The 26,457-nt window shown below is 38.6% G+C and overlaps 1 protein-coding gene and 1 non-coding gene across 3 annotated transcripts; both read left to right on the top strand.

Annotated features, from left to right (window-relative positions):
* Nucleotides 1–5,792: 5,792 nt before the first annotated feature.
* LOC125582656 lies at nt 5,793–5,899 on the top strand. The gene has a single exon (XR_007320113.1). It is a non-coding gene; the product is annotated as a small nucleolar RNA R71 (small nucleolar RNA).
* Nucleotides 5,900–21,655: 15,756 nt separating this feature from the next.
* On the top strand, nt 21,656–22,923 carry LOC106364003. Of its 2 annotated transcripts, none has more exons than XM_013803652.3 (5): nt 21,656–21,791; nt 22,014–22,085; nt 22,187–22,285; nt 22,374–22,563; nt 22,663–22,923. In XM_013803652.3, exons 1-4 carry the CDS (start codon nt 21,764–21,766, stop codon nt 22,478–22,480), a joined length of 306 nt encoding a protein of 101 aa, XP_013659106.1. In that variant the 5' UTR covers nt 21,656–21,763; the 3' UTR covers nt 22,481–22,563; nt 22,663–22,923. The 2 variants fall into 2 exon arrangements, with proteins under 2 accessions (XP_013659106.1, XP_048603920.1); XM_048747963.1 differs by having other exon boundaries at nt 21,727–21,788.
* Nucleotides 22,924–26,457: the final 3,534 nt, after the last annotated feature.

Raw genomic sequence — 26,457 nt, 5'->3', positions numbered from 1 at the left:
AATGGGTAGTGAAGAATAGACTACAGGGGCGAAAGCTTGGATTTAGAAACAAGAACTAGTTGATTTGGGTGAGAATTGAGAAGGTTTTGGGAATTTTGGTGTGGGTGAGTTTGAGAGAGTTTGTGAGTTTGTGAGAGGAGGGGAGAGTGATAGAGATGGAGTCGCAGGGGTTGGGGTAGGTTTAGGGTCGTCCGGTTCGGTCTAGGGTGGTTAGGGTCGGTTTACTTGAATTAAACCGGGGTTTAGAGTTAGGAAACTTACCTGGACCGGTTCGGGAGCGACGTGAGGGTGTCGCTGGGAGAGGTCGCTCCCGAGTCGTTTCCTCGCGTCGTGTTTCGACTAAAACGCGAGCGACCTTGGAGTGTCGCTCTAGAAACCTCGCTCTGAGCTGGAGCGACTTCAAGGTGTCGCTCTAGGACGTCGCTCCGGGTCAGTTTTTTTTGAGGTCCGTTTCGTCGAAACCGCGAGCGACTCCGAGGTGTCGCTCCCATAACGTCGCTCCCATCTGGAGCGACCTTTCGACCTCGCTCGGAGGCGATTTTTCTTGATCCGGCGACGAAAACGCGAGCGACCTTGGAGTGTCGCTCTCGAAACCTCGCTCCCAGCTGGAGCGACCTTGAGGTGTCGCTGTGAGACCTCGCTCCCACGCACGACTCCTGCTCAAAACTGAACCGATCAAGCACCTGCACACAACTTCTCTCTTTTTTTTTTTTTTTTTTTTTTTATGCAATAAGATGAAAAATGAAAATACCAATGCAATATATACAAGGATACGCATGGGACTTCCTCCCAAGTGAGCTTGTTTTAAGTCCCGAGCTTGACTTTGCCTCCTTTTAGATTAGGCCGGGGTAGGATCAGACAGTGGAGTTGAAACTCCATCTTCCTCTGGTGCAGTAGCCATGTAGAGCTTAACCCTTTGTCCATTGACTGTGAAGTCTCTTCCATCAGTGCTCCACAAAACTATTGCTCCATATGGCCTAACCTCCTTGACTTTGAAAGGACCGGACCACCTTGACTTAAGCTTTCCTGGAAACAACTTCAGCCTAGAGTTGTAGAGAAGAACTTGATCTCCTTCTTTAAACTCTCTCTTCAGGATATTCTTGTCATGGAAAGCCTTAGTCTTCTCCTTGTAGATTCTTGAGTTCTCAAAAGCATCCATTCTTATCTCATCAAGCTCGTGTAGCTGAAAGAGCCTTTTCTCCTTGGCACTCTTGATGTCAAAGTTCAGCAACTTTATTGCCCATAGTGCCTTGTACTCAAGCTCCACTGGCAGATGGCAAGCTTTCCCATACACTAGGTTGAAAGGTGTGGTGCCCAGTGGTGTCTTGTACGCTGTCCTATAAGCCCAAAGTGCATCGTCAAGCTTATTGGACCAATCCTTCCTTGTAATCCCCACAATCTTCTCCAGAATAGATTTGATCTCCCTGTTAGAAATCTCAACTTGGCCACTTGTTTGGGGATGATAAGGAGTTGCCACCTTGTGCTTCACACCGTTCTTCTTGAGAAGTCCCTCAAGCAGTTTGTTAATGAAGTGGGAACCTCCATCACTGATTACAACTCTTGGAACTCCAAACCTTGGGAAGATGATGCTCTTGAACATCTTGATTACAACTCTAGCATCATTGGTGGGGCTTGCAATGGCTTCCACCCATTTGGAGACATAATCAACAGCCACAAGGATATATTTGTTGCCAAAAGATGATGGAAATGGTCCCATGAAGTCAATACCCCAGACATCAAACACTTCAACTTCAAGGATTGGATTTTGAGGCATCTCATTCCTCTTGGTGATGTTTCCTCTTCTTTGGCAAGAATCACACTTCGAAACAAAGTCTTGTGTATCCTTGAACATATGTGGCCACCAGAATCCAGCTTGTAATACTTTTGCAACTGTTTTGAAGGTGGCAAAGTGACCTCCATAGGATGATCCATGACACTGTGCAAGGATCCCATCAATCTCCTCATTTGCAACCACTCTCCTATAAAGCTGATCCTTGCAGAGAATGTAGAGGTAGGGCTCATCCCAGTAGTATCTTTTCACATCCTTATAGAACTTCTTCTTGGCATAGCCCACAAGATTCAGAGGTTCTTTTCCTGTGGCTAGGTAGTTCACTAAATCGGCATACCAAGGTTCTTTCTCCTCTGTTGCTTGGACTTCTTCCAGCTTCCTACCAGTCTCACAGACTGCTATCACTGCTTCGATAGCCATGATCTGCTCCTCAGGAAGTCCTTCGTCAATAGGGATACCAGACTCTACCCTCAACCTGGACAAATGATCAGCTACTCCATTCTCAACTCCGGGTTTGTCTTTGATTTCCATATCAAACTCTTGGAGCAAAAGGATCCACCTCAAAAGCCTGGGTTTTGCATCCTTCTTGGCCAAAAGGTGTCTCAAGGCAGCATGATCGGTGTAGACAATGACTTTAGACCCAACCAAGTAGCTCCTGAACTTCTCAAAGGCAAAAACAATTGCCAGCATCTCTTTCTCTGTTGTGGCATACCTCATCTGAGCATCATTGAGGGTTTGGCTGGCATAGTAGATCACATGGGTTTTGCCATCTTTCTTCTGCCCCAAAACAGCTCCCACAGCATAGTCACTGGCGTCACACATGATCTCAAAAGGAAAATCCCAATCAGGTGGCTGGACAATTGGGGCACTAACGAGTTCACCTTTTAGCTTCTTGAAAGCTTGTAGGCATTCCACATCAAAACTGAAGGTAGCTTCCTTGCACAGCAGCCTGGTCAAAGGTCTAGTTATCAAGGAGAAATCCTTGATGAACCTCCTGTAGAATCCAGCATGGCCAAGAAAACTCCGGATGTCTTTCACTGTCTTTGGTGGAGGCAGACCAACCATAACATCGATTTTGGCTTTATCCACCTCAATCCCCTTCTCTGAAATCTTGTGTCCTAGCACAATCCCTTCCTTGACCATGAAGTGACACTTCTCCCAATTCAGCACAAGGTTGGTGTCTTCACATCTCTGTAGGACCCTGCACAAATTTGACAAACAAGCAGAAAACGAAGATCCATAGACAGAGAAATCATCCATAAATACCTCCACAACATCCTCAATCAGATCAGAGAAAATTGACATCATGCACCTTTGAAAGGTGGCTGGAGCATTACATAGACCAAATGGCATCCTTCGATATGCAAAGGTACCATATGGACATGTGAATGTCGTTTTCTCTTGATCATTGGGATGTATGGGGATTTGGAAAAATCCTGAATACCCATCAAGGAAACAATAGAATGGGTGATTTGCAAGTCTCTCAAGCATCTGATCAATAAATGGTAATGGAAAATGATCCTTTCTAGATGCAGAGTTTAGTTTTCGGTAATCAATGCACATTCTATGACATGTGATGGTTCTTGTTGGTATCAATTCATCCTTGTCATTCTTAATCACAGTGATACCACCTTTCTTTGGTACAACATGCACAGGTGATACCCATTTAGAATCTGAGATAGGGTAAATAACACCAGCATCTAGGAGTTTAAGAATCTCTTTCTTTACAACATCCTTCAGGTTAGGATTTAACCTTCTTTGATGCTCGATAGAAGTCATTGATTCATCCTCAAGATGTATCCTATGCATGCACAGAGAGGGTGATATCCCCTTGATGTCATCTAGTGAGTAACCTATTGCCTTTCTAAATCTTTTAAGTGTTCTCAAAAGTTCAGATAGCTCACTTTCAGTAAGTTCACTACTCACAATGACAGGGTAAGTTTCATTAGGACCAAGAAATGCATACCTTACACCATGGGGAAGAGGTTTAAGCTCCACTTTAGGTGCCTTAAGTTCACTCCAGTCATCTTGCTGGTTGTCCTCTTGTTGAGTGACTGAGACTTCTTGGTGAACCATCTGGGGAAGCTCCTCGTACTGATCCTCACTGAAAAACCCCTGGTGTGAATCCAGCATCATCCCATAGGCAGTACTCTCCAGGTTCTCAACCACCTCAGCCTCTTTCTCTACAGTCAAAGCATGCTGTAGAGGGTCCTCTAGTGACAACTCTTCAAGGATTTCATCAGCAAGGGCGTCCATCTCTTCAATGTAGAACACCTGCCCTTGAACTGTTGGCCTCCTCATTACCTCCTTGATGTCGAAATGGAGAACGTGCCCTTTACCCAGATGGAGATCAATCTTGCCTTCTTTCACATTAACAATGGCTCCAGCTGTGGCTAAGAAAGGCCTTCCAAGGATTAAAGGGTCTTGAGCTTCTTCACCCATTTCAAGCACTACAAAGTCTGTAGGGATCTCATAATTTCCAACCATCACTGGGAGGTCCTCTAAGATACCCACAGGGTACTTAACTGAACGATCAGCCAATACCAGAGAAAGTCTACACTTCTTGTACTGAGTGAAACCGAGCTTCTTAGCAACAGATAGGGGCATCAAGCTGACACTAGCTCCCAAATCGCAGAGACACCTATCGAATACCATAGGCCCAAGAGCACAAGGTAATGTGAAGCATCCTGGATCTTCTAGCTTCTTTGGTATGACCAGCCTCTGAATGATAGCACTGCACTCATGAGTGAGAATCACCATGCCCTCCATCTCTTTCTTCTTTGCAGCTACAGCATCTTTTAGGAACTTACTGTACTGAGGAATCAGCATGAAAGCATCAATAATGGGCATTGTGACCTGGACTTCACTCATTTGCTTGTCAAACAGAGCTTTGTACTTCTCTAGCAACTGCCTCTTGAATCGACCTGGGAATGGAAGCTTAGGTTCATAGGCAGGAGGAACAAAAGAACTTTCACTTGCAGGAGTGACAACTTCACCATCTTTAACTGTTTTCTTCTCTTCTCCAACCTTTCCTTTTCCTTTGGCTTCCACTATCTTTTCCAAGATCTCGTCATTGGTCTTCTCATCAACAATCACCACTTCATCATCTATGGTGATGGCAACCCCCTCACTTTGTTTCTCAGCATCCTTGGTGAGAGCTCTCTGAGGTAACTCCTTACCACTCCTGAGAGTGATAGCTTTCATGGTTTCCTTGGGGTTTTGCTCAGACTTTCCAGGTAGAGAACCTTGTTGGCGATTTTGTTGAGTGTTCATGGCAGCAAACTGGTTCTCCAAAGCTCTGAACTTGTTGTTGAGCTCATTGTAGCTCCCATCAATCTTTGAGTGAAGATTCTTCAACTCATAGCCAACATGCTTCTCACTTCTTGTTTGAGATTCCAGGATTTGTTTCAGTAGAGCATCAGTGCTGCTGACTTGAGGGGTGGAGGTAGAGGGATTAGATTGTTGTTGGGAAGAATTGTTGCCTTTGTTGTTGAAACCAGGAGGAGGGTTTTGCTGTGGTTGATAGCTGCCTTGCTGATTGTTTCGAGGCTGGTAACCACTCTGATGGTTGTTGGAATAGGATTTCTGTTGGTAGTTGTTGTACTGAAAGTTGGGCTCTTTCTTGTACCAGCTACCATTGTTGTTGATGAAACACAACTCTTCCTGACCTTCCAAACCTTCAACTTCATGGACAACAGCTGGTGTCTCTTGGGTTGGGTTGCCAACAAAGTGCAGCTGCTCTTGGGTAGCTTTATCAGCAAGGAGGATGTCTATCTTATCTTGTAGAGCTTTCAACTCCTTCCTCGTTTGCTTATCATCAGATCTACTGCCTCTGTCGTGGTCTCCACTGTAGACTGCATCACTCTTAACCATGTTGTCAACCAGCTCCTCTGCATCCTCCTCAGTTCTCCCCAAGAAGAATCCATTACTAGCTGTATCCAGTCTGGCCCTGTACTTAGGAAGAGCACCACGGTAGAATGTGCTCAGCAAGCTCTCTTTAGAGAAACCATGGTGTGGGCATTGAGCTTGGTACCCCTTGAATCTTTCCCAGGCTTCACTGAAACCTTCCAAGCCCTTCTGTTGAAAGCTGGAGATCTCGTTTCTCAGCTTAGCAGTTCTTGAAGTAGAGAAGAACTTCTCCAAGAATGCTTTCTTGCAGTCATCCCAAGTGGTGATGGAGTCGCTTGGTAGAGACTTCTCCCACTGACGTGCTTTATCCCCTAAAGAGAAAGGGAATAGCTTGAGCTTTAAGGCATCTTCGGAGACACCATTGGTTTTTGACAACCCACAGTAGCTGTCGAACCTGTCCAAGTGATCAAATGGATCCTCTAGAGCCAAGCCATGATACTTGTTGTTCTCGATCACGTTGAGGAGTCCTGACTTGATCTCAAAGTTGTTGGCTGCCACAGCGGGTGCTCGGATTCCCAATCGATAACCATGAATGTTTGGACGGTCGTAAGTGCCAATGGGCCGAGCTGCTCGCTGTTGGTTAGGTGGACCATTGTTGTTAGCGCCATTGACGCCTGCATCTTCTTGATGAACGTCTCCCATGTCAGTGTTCAGTCTCTGCAATTGAGCCTGATGTTCTTCTTCTCTTCTCTTTCTAGCACACTCTCTCTCTAAAGCTCTGATGTCTGCTGCTCTTGGAACTAGGTTTGATGGACCCCTGCTCCGCAAGTTCATACACCTGTAGATTAAAGGGAGGTGAAGAAGAGTCAGTAACAAAAGAAAATAAAAATGACTTAGTCTCAAGCAATTGACTAAATCTCAATGTTTAAATCTACTCAGAAATTGGCAACGGCGCCAATTTGATGTTAGGAGTTTTCAAGGCTCCTAAGACAAATGCTGTAGTATAAATGATTGTCGAACCAGTTCTGAGGGATATCAAAGCACTGAGAATGCAAGTACTCACTTAATCTAAGTGCAACCAATGATTTAGATGGGTTTTAAGCTATGACTAAAACTAGAAAGCAATAACAGAATGATACTTCTTGACTAAGGGAAAAGAGAACTCATGGGCATAGGGATTAGACCTTGGGTGATCAAGTATCGAACTAAGGATGGCAAATGATCAATCAAACTATCAACCTTAAGCCTAGACACAATTCTAAGCAAGCTCTATGTCTAGATGAATGCTCATTTGCTAACATATCTCAAACATCAAATGTCTTTGGTTGAATAATATGAAAGCAATCATAACTAGCAAGTCCAATGGCTATCTTAGCACCTCTAACAACAAATGTCTTTGGCAAAGTATGCTAAAAGCTAAGAAGAGTTGTCTCGGGCATTTCCTCGAACACCTTTCGGGGGGGAAATGCCTAAGGTTCAACTACTCAGTGGCCAACTCAGAAGATGCTTTATGCTCACTCTACTAGCAAGGAAATATGAATGATCTACACTAAAACATCCTAGTTCTAACCTAATCACCCTCAATCTCCCTAACCCATGAATTCAAAAGGTGATTACTCACTAATCTCCATGATTCCTCTTAAACCCATGTTGGATTTCAGATTAATCATGTAGAGAAACACAGGAAATAGATAAGAACACAGAATTCTCAATAATAAACTGATCAATTGATTCAAAGAGATGACTTTCCAAAGGTTTTTTGGTGGTTTTTCTAAGAACAAAGATGATCCCCCTCTTGGTGGCTCCTAGAGTATTAAAACATAGGTTTAGAAAATAAAAACGTGCATAATGAAATGACCAAAAGGCCCTTGAGAAATCACAAGTTCGAGTAGAAATAAAACGCGCAGCGACCTCAGCCCGTCGCTCCGACAAGTCGCTCTAGGCTTCGGGAGCGACCTCGCTGTGTCGCTGCGAGAGGTCGCTCCGGGTTCCTTCTCGCGTCTCTGGGTGATGAAACCGCGAGCGACTTCTCCCTGTCGCTCCCATAACGTCGCTCTCAGCTGGAGCGACCTCGCTGTGTCGCTCCGAGAGGTCGCTCCGGGCTCGTTCTCGCGTCTCCGAGTGATGAAACCGCGAGCGACTTCTCCCTGTCGCTCTGGTTAGGTCGCTCCAGTAGGGTGATCAGAGCGACTTGGTGGTGTCGCTCCAGACTGGTCGCTCCCATGCCTTGCTCGCCCAATGACCACTCTAAACACTCATTTTTGAGCTCCAAATGCCTCCAAGTGCCTCCAAGAACTCCATGTGGTACTCCAATACCTGATAAGGACTCATGTATGCAAAATGCAACCTAAACATGGCTAAATCCTAATCTATATGATCAAAATGCACATGGATAAATGGATAAAACAATAGAAATATGCAAGATATCAACAATAAATTAAATTACTGCATGCAAACTATATAATTATTGTGTTTAAAAATATTATATTAAACTATTAGTAATATGGTAAATGTTAAAATTATAACACTAATTATGTAAATCAAATATTTATATGTATAAAAATTAAAATAATCATCAGGTGAGGGTCAAGATCTAGTTAACCCACTACAAGAAAACATTTTCATAACAACGAAGATTTACGACGAAAATATTTCGTCGTAAATTTACATGGTGTTTACAACGCAGCTACGAGGAGACCAACTTTCGTCGTAAACGCCATGTAAATTTACGACGAAATATTTTCGTCGTAAAATCCATGTAAGTTTACGACGAAAGTACGTGGAATGAGAAATACGTCGTAATCGTTACATCAACATTACAACGAAACATGTTACCGTTATATTTAGGTGAAAACGTGTATTCAATGTGCTTTAACTTACCTAATTTCGTCGTAAAGTCGTTGTAAATATTATGTTAAAACCATGTAAAATTCATGTAAAACATTCCTTGTAAAATCGTTGTTATATTTCAACTACCCAACTCGAAAATTTCTCTATATATATGTCATTTCCCACAACTCTCTTCCTCACAACACAGAAACGGAAAAAAAAAAATTCAAAAAAAATCCGAAAAAAAAAATTTCAAAAAAAAATCTAAGAAAAAATGGCCGGTGGCGGTAGTATTTACGAGTTACGGAGTTGGATGTATTTGCACAAAGATTCTGACGGGAGGGTGACGAATGCATTTCTGAACGGGCTAGACATTCATGCACCAGGCGGGCTGTACACCGATCACGCAGGAAAGCGGTAAGATGTTCTGCCCATGTCGGAAATGCAAGAATTCAAAATTTGTACGTAGTGAAACTGTATGGAAGCATTTAGTAAACAGAGGATTTACACCACAGTACTAAATTTGGTATCAACATGGAGAGGATTATGGGGGAAATGAAGCTAGTAGTAGTAATAATAATTTTGAGGATACTCATCATAGTGAAGAACCGGATCATTTGTATAATGAATATAATTATCATCAAGATCAGGAGCAGATGGTAGATCATGATAGGGTTCAAGATATGATTAGCGATGCATTTTTAGAAACAACTACAACAATAGCTGATGGAACTGGAAATGTAGAAGAACCTAATTTGGATGCAAAAAGGTTTTATGAAATGCTAGATGCTGCAAATCAACCAATCTACACTGGTTGTAGAGAAGGTCTCTCTAAATTGTCTCTAGCAGCTAGGATGATGAATATTAAAACGGATCATAATTTACCTGAGAATTGCATGGATGCATGGGCGGAGTTGTTTAAAGAATATTTGCCAGAAGACAACGTGTCTGCTGAATCTTATTATGAGATTCAGAAATTGGTTTATAGTCTTGGGTTGCATTCGGAGATGATTGATGTTTGCATCGACAACTGCATGATCTACTGGAAAGAAGATGACAAATTAGAAGAGTGTCGATTCTGCAAAAAACCACGATTCAAACCGCAAGGCCGTGGGAGGAATAGGGTACCGTACCAAAGGATGTGGTACCTACCAATTACAGACAGATTGAAAAGATTATATCAATCTGAGAGGACTTCTGCGTCGATGAGGTGGCATGCGGAACATGTCTAGAGAGATGGTGAGGTCTTACATCCATCAGACGCAAGAGCGTGGAAACATTTCAACAAGGTATACACAGATTTTGCTACAAATATTCGAATGTCTATCTTGGGTTATGCACCGATGGATTTAGTCCATTTGGAATGTCTGGTAGACAATATTCTTTGTGGCCAGTCATTCTTACGCCGTACAATTTACCGCCGGATATGTGCATGGAACAAGAATTTCTATTTTTGACCATATTAATCCCTGGGCCGAAGCATCCAAAACGGTCTCTTGATGTTTTTCTTCAACCGTTGATAGAAGAGCTAAAGCAATTGTGGTCAGAAGGGGTGAGGACGTACGATTGTTCCTTGAAAAACAATTTTACGATGCGAGCAGTTCTGCTGTGGACGATAAGTGATTTCCCTGCTTATGGGATGTTGTCTGGCTGGACAACACATGGAAGATTATCTTGTCCATATTGTCTTGGATCGACGGATGCTTTTCAACTGAAGAATGGTAGGAAGAGTTGTTGGTTTGATTGTCATCGTCGCTTTCTTCCACTTGCCCATCCGTACAGAAGAAATAAGACATTGTTTCGGCACAAAAAAATTGTCAGAGACGGTCCTCCTCCATATCTCACCGGCCAGCAGATCGAAGCAGACATTGATTATTACGGAGCTCAGGAAATAGTTAAGGTTGGAGGAAATTGGAAATAGTTAAGTTGGAGGAAATTGGCATGTTCCTGGAAATATGTCTGATGGGTATGGTGTCTCTCACAATTGGCATAAGAAGAGTATATTTTGGGAGCTACCCTATTGGAAGGATCTTCTCTTACGCCACAATCTGGATGTCATGCATATTGAGAAGAACTTTTTTGAGAACATCATGAATACATTACTTAACGTCCCTGGGAAGACAAAAGATAACAAAAAGTCAAGGATGGACTTACCTGATATTTGCTCAAGAAGTGAGTTACATATCAAGAGCAATGGAAACGTTCCTGTTCCCATCTTCCGGTTGTCATCAGAAGCCAAAACAACCTTGTTTGACTGGGTTGCATCAGAAGTTAAGTTTCCTGATGGTTATGTTTCAAATCTGTCAAGATGTGTTGAACGAGGTCAAAAGTTCTCCGGAATGAAGAGTCATGATTGTCATGTGTTTATGCAACGACTACTTCCATTTGCTTTTGCCGAGCTCCTTCCAGCAAATGTCCATGAAGCACTTGCAGGTAATTATAATTTTATAATATATATACATATGTTATGAAATGTTATTAATTTGATTACTTTTGCAATATACAGCCATCAGAGCATTTTTCAGAGATCTTAGCACACGTACGTTCAAGGAAGAAGTCATCGAACAACTTCATCAGAACATTCCGATCATATTGTGCAACCTGGAGAAGATATTTCCTCCTTCATTTTTTGACGTCATGGAGCATCTAGTTGTCCACCTACCGTATGAAGCATTGCTTCGTGGACCTGTTCACAACGGATGGATGTATCCGTATGAGCGACAGATGAAACATTTGAAGGGGAAAGCAAGAAATCTTGCAAAGGTGGAAGGTTCAATAGTTGCGGGGAGTTTGACAGCCGAAACATCTAACTTCACATCATACTACTTTGCTCCAACTGTTCGTACGAGAAAAAGAGTTCCTAGAAGATATGATGATGGTGGAGTACCGACATCATATCCAATTGATGGTGTTCCTGACATTTTCTGCGAAATTGCACGGTTTGGTGGTAAAACGAAAGAAGTATGGTGGTCATGTGAAGAGGATAAACATAGTGCCCACACTTATATTCTGCTCAACTGCGAGGATGCAGTGACCCGTTACTTTGAAAGGTAAATATTTTTGTGAATGTTAATTATATGAATTGAAGTTAATTATGTATGACTTGATTATTTGTTTAATTTGCAGCATGTTTGTATCTCAAGTTGAAGAAGCAATACCAGGAATATCTGCAACTGATGTGGACACACGTAAAGATAAGCACTTTGTCAAGTGGTTAAAATCACAGGTACGTAATATATCTCATACATTGATTAATTAAGTAAGTGTTTTGATACTTCAATATTAATTAAGAATATCTGCTTTTTGCAGGTTGATTATGACGATCCTTATTATCCCGTATGGTTTCACGAATTGGTTCAAGGTCCAGTTGCAAAGGTCACCACATCACCTATGTATTTCACACGAGGATTTACCTTTCACACATACGAGTATGGGAGACATCGGGCAACGAGTAACTACGGAATATGTGTGAAAGGTGAAACAGACTTTTACGGGATCTTGCAGGAGATTATTGAAGTGGAATTTCCGGGGTTATTGAAGCTAAAATGCGTCCTCTTCAAATGTGAATGGTTCGATCCTGTTGTGAACCGAGGGATTCGGTATAACAAATTTGGTGTTGTGGATGTCAATTTTGGGAGAAGATACAACAAATTTGAGCCTTTCATTTTAGCTTCACAAGCCGAGCAAGTTAGCTTCCTTCCTTATCCTCGGCTTCGAACTTCCGGGATAAACTGGTTAGCTGCTATCAAAATTACACCTCGTGGACGCATTGTCGCTGGAGAAGAACCGCCCTTGCAAGAAGAAGACGCTATCAATGAAGTTGAGGTACCAGAACAACCAACTGATGAAATCCTTTTGATCGACCCGCAAAACTTTCAATATGAAGATATTCCCGAAGATCCGACAGATAAAGCACGTGAAGACGAGTTCGAGAGAAGCGACGATGATGATTGTAATGATAGTGATGAGAACGAAAACGATTTAGAGTGATGTAATATTGATGAGAACGAAAACGATTTAGAGTGATGTAATATATGTAACAAATGTTGTATTTCTCTATTGTAACGTATGTTTGAAGAAATATTATTTTTTTACCATCTTAATGTATGTGTAACAAATGTTGTTTCATATAATATGTATTTCTTTAGTTTTTTTTAAATTATTTGGAGTTTTAGGGTTTTAGAGTTTAAGTTGGAGAAAGAGCAAGAAGTAGTAGAGAAGAAGATATGATGTTAGATAATATGTGACTTTGGGGTTTAGGGATTTCATTCTCGGTGTTTAAGGTTAACCGTTGTAAAATCGTCGTAAACGGTTAAATCTATTCCACGTAATTTCGTCGTAAATGGAAAAATGCGGGCCTGGTAACTTCGTCGTAAATGGAAAAACGCGAGCCTGGTAACTTCGTCGTAAACGGACGTTTCGACGTAATTTCGTCGTAAACCGAAAAACGCGGGCCTGGTAACTTCGTCGTAAATGGAAAAACGCGGGCCTGGTAACTTCGTCGTAATATTACGTCGCGTTTACGACGAAACGTTTTCTATATATTGAGACGCCGAGAACGAGGCTGTCTCGTTCATTCCTCCCAAACTCCTCTGCGCTCCCTCTAAGGTACACTCCCTTTCCTCTTCTATTTTTTTAAAGTTAGTTTAGGTGATTAATTAGTTAGGTAATTAGTTTAGGTGATTAGTTAGATGACGGAATACTATAGTTTAGGTGATTAGTTAGGTAACGAAATCATTTTTTAATTATGTCGTCATAATTGATTAAATTTATTTTAATTTTTTTTAGATGGCTCCTAGAAGGAAACCAGCAGCACCTACTTATGCCCAGTCGTTTGGCGATGGTTCCGGTACATCTTCTTCCGGTCCATCGTCTTCCGATGCAGTTCCAGACTCTCAGACTTCTCAGAGAGTTTTTTCGAGTCCTCCTCTTCCACCGCAGATGCCTCCACCTCCTCCTCCAGCGGCTGCACCTCAGCCTGTCCCAGAAGGTGCAGTTCATCCGGATTTGCGTGTGCCTTCATATGCTCCATTCGCGAGATAAACGGTGGAGGATTTGCTTGCCCAGCCTGGACGGGAGGGTTTGGATGTTCTAGACCCCGATAGACCCCGAGGAACTTATTGGTAAGTTATTAATTTTTATTACATTAAAATTTAAATTATTTTTATTTTCTAACGGTTAAATTGTTTTTTTTTCAGGTTTGGGGCTAACAACCGTGTTAGCCGGAGCGTTTCGGCGACGATTAAGGGTTACTACGACGGGGCATATCCGAACTGGAGCAAGACACCAAATCACGTTAAGATCACGTGGTTTAAATGTTTTGCGGTAAGATTTTTAAATTTAATTAAATTTTCACTTTTAAATATATATATATATATATATATATATTTTAATATTTATTATTAATTGTAATTTTTTCAAAATTTTTGTGTTTCAGCAAAAGTGGCATTGGTCTTTGGGAATCACCGAGAGGGTAAAGGCGGAATTCGTTGCAAAGGCAAAGATCCGCCTCTGCAACACATTCTCCGATTGGAAGGACAAGTGGGAGATCTACGGGTATGAGGGAAAGCCCATTGAGCTCACGACGGATGCGTGGGATGACCTCATCGCCTATTGGGAGCACCCCTCTTCGATCAAGAAGGCCAATTTGTGCTCGGCTTCTCGAAGATGGTCATTTGCCCATGCTTCACAGAACCGGACAAAATCCTCATGCAGGAGTCCGTCTAGAAGCTGTAAGTTTTGTTTTAAATATATATTTTAAAATATTCAATTAATATAATTTTTACTATTTAATTTAATTTTTTTTTGTAGTTCGAGAAGACGGAAGTCTTACCATCTCTGTCTGACCTATTCAAGATGACTCACGCCACATCCGACAGAGTTTTTGTGGATCCTGCATCTGAGAAACTCTTCCATGCAGTGGCTGGTCGGATTGAAGAACGGGAGACGCAACTAACTCAGGAGTCTCCCGATGGATTACCAGTCACATTTTCCACCGAAGTGGCCGACAGAATCTTCGAAGATGTACAACTTAAAATTTTTGTTTACATTATTTTAAATATTCTAACATAATTAACTATATTAATATATGTTTTGATTTTATTGGTGGCTCCTAAAAAGAAGGGACGGATAGTCGGTATAGGCTCTGTTAACGAAGTTGCAAGGACAACTTCGTCATACACTTCGAGACGGGATGAAGAAACTGCTCAGATGAAGGCTCAAATGGATAGCCAGCAGGTTCGTTTAGACTCTCTTGAGGATTTGCTAGACGTGATGGCCGTGGAAAACCCGGTTATGCAGAGAATGTTGAGTGAGAGACGAGCCGCTCTTGGGTTGCCAGTATGAGATCCCAAGAGTCCGATCCAACCCCTCAACAGCCGAGCAACCCCACCAACTACTTCGAGGATATGTAGTTTGGTTTTATATTTCTGTTTGTATTATGAATTTAAATATTATTGTATGAATTTTAAATGTCTTTTTAAAATATGCTTTTCAATTTCATATTTCGTTTTAAAATTTAAATTATTTTAAATTCTGAATATTAAATATAAATCAAAATTTATTATATACTAATTAATAATAATATAATAAGAATCGATGTAAACTCCTCGTAAACATTACATGGAGTTTACATCGAATGTTTACGAGTGATTAACATCGAAAGATTTACGAGGGTTTTACATCAAAATGTTTACGAGTGATTTACAACTAAATTATTTACGTGTGCTTTACATCAAAATCATTACGTGGGCTTTACCACGAAATCTTATGTGTCGTTTACGACGAATTCTTTCCCTGCGCTTTACGAGGAATATATTTCGTCATAAACGTAACGAGTCGTTTACGACGAAACCTCCGTTACGACGGACGTTTAACAACGAAACGTCTTTCGAGGTTAATTCGTCGTAACACCCCGTTTACGACGAATTTACAACTAATACTGTCCTAGTAAAAAATATGTTTTCTTGTAGTGTATATGTATAAATTAAAAATGTAAAACCCTAGAAAATATAATAAAAATTATCTAAAGATTTATTATTACATTTTTATTAGATAAGATATAATTTTCATTATATTTTCTTGTTTTTTACATTTTAATCTTTTAGCAATTTTATTAAGGGAAATTGCCAAAAATACTATTTTCAAAGTACTACTTTTCATGTTTACACTAACCACTTTTACCCTCATCTTTAATGAAGGGTAAAAGACATTTATAACCTTTTAATTTACTTTGACAAAAAAAAAACATAAGGTTAACTAATCTAAATTTAAAACATCAACTCTAAACCCTAAATCATCAACTCTAAACCCTAAATCATCAACTCTAAATCCTAAATCACGAAACAACAACTCTAAACCCTAAACCTCGAAACATCAATTCTAAACCGTAAACCCTAAACCTTCAAATCTAAACCCTAAAACATCAACTTTAAACCCTAAACGTAAATCCTAAACCCTAAATCTAAACTTAAAACATCAACTTTAAACTCTAAATCATCAACTCTAAACCCTAAACCATTTAATATCAACTCTAAACCCTAAACTCTGAAACATCAACTCTAAACCCTAAACTCTAAACTCTAAACCTTCAAATCGAAACCCTAAAACATCAACTCTAAACCCTAAACGTAAACCCTAAACCCTATATTTTTATGAAATTCGAACCCTAAACCCTAAAACCCTAAACCTTCAAATCTAAACCCTAAAACATCAACTCTAAACCCTAAACGTAAACCCTAAACCCTAAAACCCTAAACCTTCAAATCTAAAACCTAAAACATCAACTCTAGGGTTTTAGGGTTTAGGGTTTAGGGTTTAGGATTTAGGGTTTAGAGTTTAGTGTTTAGAGTTGAAGGTTTAGTGTTTAGGGTTTAGAGTTGATGTTTTAGGGTTTAGGGTTTAGGGTTTAGAGTTTACTTTTTAGGGTTTAGGGTTTAGTGTTGATGGTTTAAGGTTTGGAGTTGAAGTTTAGGGTTTAGGGTTTAGAGTTGATGCTTTAGGGTTTAGGAAGGTTTAGGGTTTAAGGTTTAGAGTTGAGGTTTTGAGGTTTAGGGTTTAGAGTTGATGTTTCAGGGTTTAGGGTTCGTATTTCAAAAAAAATAAGGTTTAGGATTGATGGTTTAGGGTTTAGGGTTCGTATTTCAAAAAAGAGGTTTAGGATTGATGGTTTAGGGTTTAAAGTTGAGTTTTAGGGTTTAGGGTTTTGATTTCGAAATAGTATAATTCGGAAAAAAATTAAAAAAAATATTTTTAATATTTTTAGGTTTTTATTTATATAAATATTTATTTATTATATCTATAAAGAACAAGAGCATAAGAGTCTTTTGCCACTTATTGAAGAATGTATTTTTGAAAATATCCCTTTAGTGGTGGTAAAAATGAAAAGTGGTAGCATAAAAGTGGTAAACATGTAATTTCCCCTTTTATTAAAGGTATATATTTAGATAGTATTTATTATATTTTCTAGTTTTTTATATTTTTAATTTATACATATATAATGTTGATGTTAAAAGCACATCAAACTCATATATTTACAAAAAAAATTAAAAATGGTAATTTTGAAAATTTAAGTTACTAATATTTAGATAATATTATTAAATTTTGATTTTTTTTTTATTTCTTAGATTTTCAATGGTAAAACCCTTCAATTATGTTTACTTAATGTAGAAATTCATAAACTAAAAATTTACCGGTAGTATTAGTAATTATGACCTGTTAGGATTTAATTCATTAAATAAAGTTAGTTTGGGGGGGGGGGGTTTCCGTTAAATACTTAGTTCGAGGGTTTTTACCCAAAACAAATTTAGTTGAGAGGTTTTAACGTTAAAAATTCTTATATATTTAATAAAACTGTTAGTAATAATTAAATGATAGTGGCATGACTTGTCCTCATAATTTGTTTCGATGGGCTTTCAATTTCCTAGAAATGGTCTAAAATTTGAGCATCTAATTGGTTGATTAACAGGTGGTGACAATAATCAAAATATTTCAAATAAGAAAATGGCATAGCACCGTAAATACTTTTAAAAGGTAATGGCAGAGTCCTATTAAGGATTTTGCTTTACTAGTATTATTTTGCTTTAATAGTATAGATTAGGATGAGTTTAAATAATTTTGATTTATGATTTGGAACCAGTTCATTTTCGGTTTAATTAGGTTATCAATTGGTTATTTTCAAATTAAAACAATAAACTAAAATAAATCGACTATGTGTTGGTTTTAGTTTCGACGTTAAATGTTATGTGGTTTTATGGTTCGAGAATTTTGATTGGGGAGTAATAGGATATATAACCTTAAATATGTGGAATTAGGACAAAGTTGAAAGGCCGTGTGTAATTGTTGAAATATGATACTTTTGGTAGCAAAATAAGCATGTTCCCAATTTCTTAAGAATCTTATTTTGCAGTTTTTTTTATCACAACAACAGGTGTTTAACTTTTAGATTTTGAATTTCTGGATAAAAGCTAAACTTTAATAGGATAGAAAGAGACTGGATAAGAAGTTTTCCATGAGAGAGGGCGGTTATGGAGGTTAATGGCGATTGTGTACACGATTGACTCCTCTCTTTTGATCAAAGTGTGACTCTGGTCATTGGAGTAACGTTATTTCCAGTAATGCTCCTCCAATCTATACATCCATATGATGATTTCAGTGTTGACAATGGTCATAGTTTTGGCCTTTTTCCAAAGACACGTTCTTAGTGTTCTTATATTTTTCCTTATTCTAACTAAGGTTGTAAGTGGTCTTGGCTTGACAATGATGATTATTCACGATGTGCGAACGTCTCAAGCATCATCAGGGACAAGTTGGACGCATCAACATTTGGTTTATAACCGGTTATTAAAATTCAATCATGTTGTCGGTGTGGGACAGTTTTACGGCAGTCCCGCTCTAACATCTCCATATCTGTGGTGGTAAAGAACCACTGCAGTGTCAGTTCTATAAGGTATTATCAATTTTTGATTACGCAATTGTTTATTCATCGTTATAGATAGTGCCTTGGTCGAAGTTTTTGGGATCCAAGAAAATTACAAGACTTGTTAAAGAATCTATATGATGAGTTCAAGAGTAGAAGAACAACTTCAGAAATGGCTGAAAAATATTTTAGAATCTATATTTTGATACAATATATTTAGTATTGATGTATAGATAAATATAAAGTATTGTTGAAACCATGGAAATCACTATCGAAAAAACGACAATACAGAAGGGAATATGTATTCTTTTTGTTGTATATGACGATATTTTTACAAGCGTTGAAAGTTGGTCTTTCCAAATTTTAAGTTCTATAGTTAAATTAGCATATTGGATTTTCAACCAAACAAATATCTATAGCTCTAATCTTGGATGAGGTCAATGTAATACATCAAAGGAAATTGTTATTGGTGGTGCGACAAAAATTTAAAGCTCGCAAGTAAATTAATTGAGTTGATACTCCATTAATAAAGAAGACTTCAAAAAATATTATCTTTATATTTTATTTCACTTGATCTATTGTTGTCTTCTAGCCATTTTCATTATGCTATTTGCTTTTTTTTTTTTAAAATTTTCAGATGTATGGTCTATGTATTATCTTTTAACAATTTTTTTTTGTCAAACGGTTACTAGCATTACTTAAATTTAAAGGTGGATCATGTTACAATAAGACGTTCAAGACCTGATCTTGTCAGGGAATCAGCTTGACTGTTTTATAAGCAAGGAATAAAACTAAAAGATAACGGACAGAAGAGAGTGGCAAGGTGTCTAATATCCTTTAGAACAACTGCAATCTCATTCACATCCATCCCTAACCGTAGGGCCGAAATCAGGATTTGAGAGTCCGAGTAGACTTGTATACACAGGAGGTCCATGTTCTCAGCTGAGTTGAGAGCGTCACGCATGGCCAAAGCTTCTGACATTAAAGCAGGGCATACCAGGGGGTGATTAGAGGAACCTCGAATGATAACTTCTCCTGCTGCATTTTTGATGATCCATCCCATTCCTCCTGCTTTTGTAGTTTCCTGCTGGTTCCATCGATCCAACAAGAGGAGACTGAGGCAAGGCGACTGCATTCCATAGCCTTCTTCTGTTGCTTTACTTCTTTGTTGGAGTTTGCCTCCTCACCAACACAGACATATCACCGCTTTGGAGTGATGTCTTCTATCTAAAATAATTTCCCTTCAAACACAAGTTTGTTACGCGCAGTCCAAAGATTCCAGAGTAACCAGGGGATAAGAGGTGAGGAAGATAGTCCTAGCGGAGGAAGGTTTGGAGCCTTTCCAGTTTTAGAAAACCAGTCTCTCATCCCGACATTTGGTGGGTTAACAGTATGTCAGGGTGATACCGGTGCCTTTAACCAGAGCTCTACAGCAGAAGGACACAGGAGGAACATATGAGAAATGGTTTTAAATTCCCCACATCTTATACATGTAAGATCAGAATGAATTCCCCCGAGGCTAGTAGATATCTCACTGGAAGAGCGTCATTTAGCATTCTCCAAAGGAAGTGGTGAATTTTCCACACAAGTCGCATCCAAGCAAAAGAGACAGGGGTTTGTTAAGATTGAACCTTGATTAGAATCTCCAAAGAAGAAGAAGAAAGAAGAGTAGCTTAGAAGAAGCTACAAAGAAGAAGAAGAAGCTTGGAGCGCAAGAAACGAAGGAACAAGAAGAAGACCAGCATGGACAAGAAGAAGTCAAGGGTTAGTGGGTTGTGTAACTAGAAGTTACACAACAAGAAGAATAAAAGAAACTAGTTAGTTAGTAAGCTAACTAAGTTAAGTTGGAGTTGGTAATAGTTGTTAGGAATGTAAGCAAGTTTGCTTGTAAGCAACATGCCTAGAAGTAAGGTGCAAGTGGGAGTTGTTGAGTTAGAGTTGCAAGTAAGCATGTGTGTAGTAGTTAGACTAATAGCTACTATAAATATGTATGTGTTGTTATTGTAAAAGGTATCCAATTCTAATAGAAAGAAGTTGGAGAAAGATAAAATGTAGACAATTAAAGATTACTCTCTTCTCTCTCTACAACGACAAAGACAAACGTGAGTAAGAGAGTAAAGAGAGAAGTGTGTGCTTGTGTTATGATGATGATACACAAGTAACAAAGAGAGTGAACAAAACAGAGAGAAGCTGGCCGTGAGTGATGAAGAGTGAGATAGGCCAAGCCAAAATGTCAACAGGGTTACTACTTTCTTTTCTGCAAAGATCTGCTTTTCTGCAAATGATGATTATTCACGACGTGCAAACGTCTCAAGCGTCATCATGGACAAGTTGGATGCATGACCATTTGGTTTATAACCGGTTATTGAAATTCAATCATGTTGTCGGTGTGGGACAGTTTTACGGCAGTCCCGCTCTAACATACTCCATCTCTGTGGTGGTAAAGAACCGGCAGTCCCGCTCTAACATACTCCATCTCTGTGGTGGTAAAGAACCACTGCGATGTCAGTTCGATAAGGTATTATCAATTTTCGATGACGCAATTGTTTATTCATCATTATAGATGGTGCCTTGTTGAAGAATTTGGGATCCGGGAAAATTACAAGACTTTAGTATATGATGAGTTCAAGAGCAGAAGAACAACTTCAGTATGGCTGAATAATCTTTTAGCATCTATATTTCGTGACAATATATTTGGTATACATAAATCTGAAGTATCGTTGAAACCATGGAAATCCCTGTGGAAAAGAAAACTACAGTACAAAACAGAATATATATTCTCTTTGTTGTATGTGACGATATATTATTGAAATTTGGTCTCTCCAAATTTTAATTCTACAGTTAAATCAGTATATTGGATTTTAAACCGAACAATATCTACAGCTCTAATCTTGGATGATGTCAACGTAATACATCAAAGGAAATTGGTATTGGTGATGAAACGAAAATTTAAATCTAGCAAGTAAATTAATTGAGTTGATATATACTCCTTTGATAAAGAAGACTTCAGAAAAAAAGATTATCTTTATATTTTATTTCACTTAATCTATTGTTGTCTTCTAGCCATTTTTCATTATGCTATTTGTTGTTTTTATTTTCAGATGCATTGTATATGTATTATCTTTTATCAATTTAATTAATAAACTCAGTTGATAAAAAAAGAAAAAAAAAGATATATGTTGTGAAAATCTCGGCTTTTAAATGAGTTGTGAAGAATACAAAAACTTTATTAATTGGTATAATCTTGTTTTGATTATTTCCACCACTCGATAAACCAGCACCTCCGGTTCTTTAGGCTTGGGGGTTACGAATAAGACACTTATAATACCAAAGCCCTCATCTCCAAAAAAGGCATATCATTCGATCCGATTCGAGAATGCATGGGTCGCCGCAAAGGCTTCGGTGGTGGTGAATCTTTAAATCTTTACGTCTCCAAACTTCTTCTTACTTTTGCTTTTTCTTCGTGCAATCGTTCAATCTAGTTGATTTTACGCCTGATTTGCTAAACAGTTTAGCCCTATTTTGATTGAGTTTTAGATTGTTGATTAGTCCCACTAAACTATCATATATATTTCAGACTTAGCCCTAACTATTAGTCTTATGTAAATCCGATTAACATTCTTTATGCAGGAGGACGCAAATCATATTCAACTGGGGCTAAATTTCGATCTTCACCATTGTTTAATAAGAAATCTAAGCCTGGTAAACAAAATTCTTTTTGACTTGAATATAATCCCTTTTGTTTTTATGAATTTTATAGTATATATATTATGATCTGTAAACAAATGTTAATTTATGTGCAGCCAAAGATGAAAAAGATGAAAAAGCGCCTCCTCCTGCTAAAGTTGTGACGCTTCCTGTTGAATCTAGGCGTGAAAGTTTTTTTTCATCCATAGCTGATGGTATAATAAACTTTAATTACAAAGCAATTTTTTTTATATTTTTTTTATATTTATTTTCAATTTAATTTAACATCTTGGAGGAAATTAGGGTTTCATTGGGGAGCTGGAAATGCGATGGGACACAGATTCGTTGAAGCCATTTTTGGTCCTAGAACCATCAAAACAGAAGTTGTTTTACAGAGAAAGTTGAAGTAGCTGCTGTCTCTGCCATTGATGATAACGATAAATTCAAGGATTACACTGAATCATGTAGCATAAGCTATAAAGCATTTGAAGAAGTAAGGCCTACATTTTGATGATTGTTCTTAATTTCAATAATCATTTGCAAAATTCTGTGAATGTTTTTTTTGTTTAAATTGTTTTTCTATGATTCGCAGTGCTTGAATGCGGAAGGAAATAAACTAAGCAAATGTCACATCTTCATGGATTCGCTGTTCGAGTGCAGGAAGAATTCTAGTTCCTTCAACTTCTAAGTTCTTGGACTTTTATAGTTTTTCCTTTTTCTGGTTTGTGTGACCCAATAAATCAAGATTTTAAAACTCTTGTGGTAGTTTTCTTTGTTGATTTAACCACCAAGTCTAAGAATTATCGTATGTCTTGGATAAAATAAAGTCATTTAGTTTTGTGTTTGGCTAGAACTGAAGACCATTGTGTTTGGTTTCATTATTTAACCTGGAAACAGTTTATTCGGATATTGACAACTAACTGAAATTACTGATTTCAAGCATTTTAACAAATATCTTCACTAATCATCCTACATCTATTTAACTCATGGAATCTACTCTCAAATCTCCATGAAAAACCTTAAATCCACGTGAGATTCAAAATAAGTGAGATTCAAAATTAATCATGTTAATGATCAAGAAAATTACAATATAAGATAAATTACTTTTTTAAATTGATAAAAAAAATCAAACTTTTCATAAAAAGAGGTAAAGTCTTGTGAGAAAATGAGATAAATTTAGAGTTTTTAGGTCTAAAACTATTTACAGGAAGCCAAAACGCGAATTGGTTTAACCCAATAAACCAAAGTCAAACCGGACTAAGCCGGGTCCACATTTCAAAAATTGCTATTGTCTTCTACATAACGACTTGTGCATCTAGGGATGGCAATCAAGGACCTTGACCGCGGGCCTGATCCGTAAAGGCTTGCCGCGGGGCGGGATTGGGCCTCCATTTGGTAAGCTCGCAAAATTTCGGGCCTCGCGGGACGAGTTCAGAGCGGGACGGGTCGAAAGCGGGATGGGCTTAACCTGCGGGATTTTGAAGACCCGAACCCTAAGTCCCCATTTTTGCTTTCGCCTAAAACATTGAGAGAGAGAGAGAGAGAGAGAGAGAGAGAGAGAGAGAGAGAGAGAGAGAGAGAGAGAGAGAGAGAGAGAGAGAGAGAGAGAGAGAGAGAGAGAAGGCAATTCGACGTTATGTAGCTCCGGTGATGGTGGTTTCAGGGTCGATGATGCTTCCGGTCTCCCAAGCGCCTTCGATCTGCACCGGTGGATCTTCTTCGAGTCATCATAAGAAGTTTGAAAACTCACTTTCCACCGAAGAAGAAGATCTAGTTTCCGCCATGGGTTCTTCATAGTTTTGCCTATATGTATTTGTTCACATTATCATACATTTTAGAGTTTTAGGTTTCAATATATCTTTAACTGACTTCTATTATTCTTATTTGCAGAAGATGAAGCTGATGGTGAAGAAGAGAAATTTCCATCTTTTTGTCGCTTGTTGGTGATAAAGATGAAGAACATGAAGTGTGATTGGTGTTTTCTTTTTATTTATTTTTGGGATTAGTATCTTTGATTTGGTGTTGGTTTTATTTAATTTTGGTTTCAGAAAACTAAAGCATTTGTTATGAACTTATGAGTTATAATATTTGGATTCAACAACTAAAGTATTGTTTATTTTTAAAATGTTTGGAGTTTAACAAAAGTAAATAAACTAGTGTTTTGATCCAACTAAAATCTTCAACTAACAAGTGTATTGCCTTATCCAGTTCAATCCTCGACTAAACTCACTTACTGATGCGTCATGAAACTGATAAAGCGTCCTGAATCATGTCTTGAAGCGTTCAGGAGCCATATGTCCGTTTGTAATTCTATGTCCCGCGGGCCGATCCGCAAAGGCCTACATGTTTTGCGGTACGGGTTTGGTCAGCCATTTTGAGGACCGCAGCCCGCGCGGACCTGACCCGCCGTGACCCGCTTGAAGACGAGCCTGCTGCGGTACGGGACGGGACGGGACGGATCAACTTGTTTGACATTCCTATGTGCATCCCGCTCCACCAAGCCGCTAGATGCCTCGTTCGGTTCCCAGAGATGCAGAGCTCGCGGCCAAGCAACAACGCTACGTCAAGCCGCTGTGATTGCTCGTCTAAGTTTCAGTCGTCTTCATCCTTCGTCTCCGGCTCATCTCCAAATCAAGGCTGAGTTCGTGCATCTCCGTCATGGTGTGACCAATCCGAGACTGCGCATCCGTCTACTCCAAGCCGCGACCAAACCTCCATGATTCTCCATCTTCGTCAATCTCCGTCACGGCTCCAAGTCGGAGCTCTCCTCAGTTCCACCGTGTGGCCGTGCTGTTCGTCGCCATCGGGATTGCCGTGCTCAAGATCACCGTGAGCAAGTTACAAAAGAAAAAAAAAGATCATCGTGAGCTCCAATGGCCATTTTTGGTCTTTTTGCATGCCTGGTCCTTTATCTTTTGGATATTTACTATTTTACCCCAGAACTATGAAAATTGAGAAACCTCCTCTCGAATCAACCCCTGGACTTTCGATGATGAAACTTAACCCAAGAGAGTATTCAAAATTGCAACCTTGTCCCTGAATTCTCGTGTTATTTCGTTTGGGCTCCATATGTTTCTGAATTGCAAAATATCCTTTCCAATTGACCTCAACCATTCCAACTGTGCACTCCATACCATAATGCACATAAATGAACAAATATATGCAATGTAGACACCTAAATGCAATATAAAGTGATTAAAACTTAAAAAGAACTAAATGAGATGCTAAATGAGATGCTAAATATCATTAAAAACATTAACATATCAGTAACATATTTATTAATATAAATTATATAAACAACACTAATATTTTTACAAATATTATTATTATTAAATAATATAAATTATGTTTACATATAAACTTTAATAGAATCATATAAAAATATATGTAAATGTTATATAAAATATAAGTAAAATATTATTTTTCAAAATTGAGATTTTGTATTAACAATTTATTTTAGTAAATTATGATTGATTATGGTGAAAATGTTGATGATAATATCAACAAATATTGCTGTACAATTAATTTTATAAAATTATATTTAATAACTATTAATGCAGTTGAATTAGTTAAAAAAAATTAATGTGATTTGGGCGCCTTTGAAGTTGCATGTTTTCGGCTTCCCTCCGAAATTCCTAAAGAATTCGTTCATGGCAAACGATGTTCGCTCATAGAGAGACGTCGACGTCACCTCGCAGCACTCATCGTCGCAAGTCTCATGACCACATGCATAATCCAATGCATTTTGGAGGTTTACCGGAGATGTATCAGGTTTTGCACGCACCAGAGGAGGGTTTGATGTGAGGAGTGTTTGATTCTGGCAGATAAGGATGATAAACAACATAACTGAATCTGAATCTGAATCTGAATTTGAATCTGAATCATCATTGCCATCGGTGTGTGTGTTTTTTTTTCCGGTGAGCTCTTTTCCTACACTTTGAAAGCATTAATAAGAAGAAGATAGATTTCTTCAATTATTTGATCTAATTTTTTAGGAGGAGTCGAATTAAAGCAGTGTGTGGTAAGTGAAGTTTTGCAGGTGGTTCTTAGAAAGAAAATGAATTAGGCCAAGGGTAGTATAGTACAGGGGCGGATCCACCGTTGAAGGACCTGTGGCACGTGCCACATACTCATTTTGTATGTTTCTTTATTAGCTAAATAAAATTTTGATTTTCTTTAGTTTAAACCAATGAAAAAGAAGACGTGCCCCACCCAGTTACAATAGAATTGAAATGTATTACAGCCCAATTAAAAAATAAAATATGTGTGTCGCAGCCCAATAAAAATAAAAACCAGTTTTAGATACAATTTTTAATTATACAGCTCAAATAATTATGTCTAATATTTAGAAAACCTAATCTTTCTCAATGAATTACAGTGATTCCTT

The sequence above is a fragment of the Brassica napus genome, chromosome C2 (genome assembly GCF_020379485.1).
Source record: "Brassica napus cultivar Da-Ae chromosome C2, Da-Ae, whole genome shotgun sequence".
Taxonomy (NCBI): domain Eukaryota; kingdom Viridiplantae; phylum Streptophyta; class Magnoliopsida; order Brassicales; family Brassicaceae; genus Brassica; species Brassica napus.
This window is presented reverse-complemented; position numbering and strand designations above follow the sequence as displayed.

Excerpts from the sequence above, each read along its gene's own strand:
- LOC106364003 (XM_013803652.3), top strand. The coding sequence starts at position 21,764 with ATGGGTCGCCGCAAAGGCTTCGGTGGTG. Across the intron at positions 21,792-22,013 it reads CCGCAAAGGCTTCGGTGGTG|GAGGACGCAAATCATATTCA; the intron begins GTGAATCTTTAA and ends TTCTTTATGCAG. Across the intron at positions 22,286-22,373 it reads TTTTTCATCCATAGCTGATG|GGTTTCATTGGGGAGCTGGA; the intron begins GTATAATAAACT and ends GGAGGAAATTAG.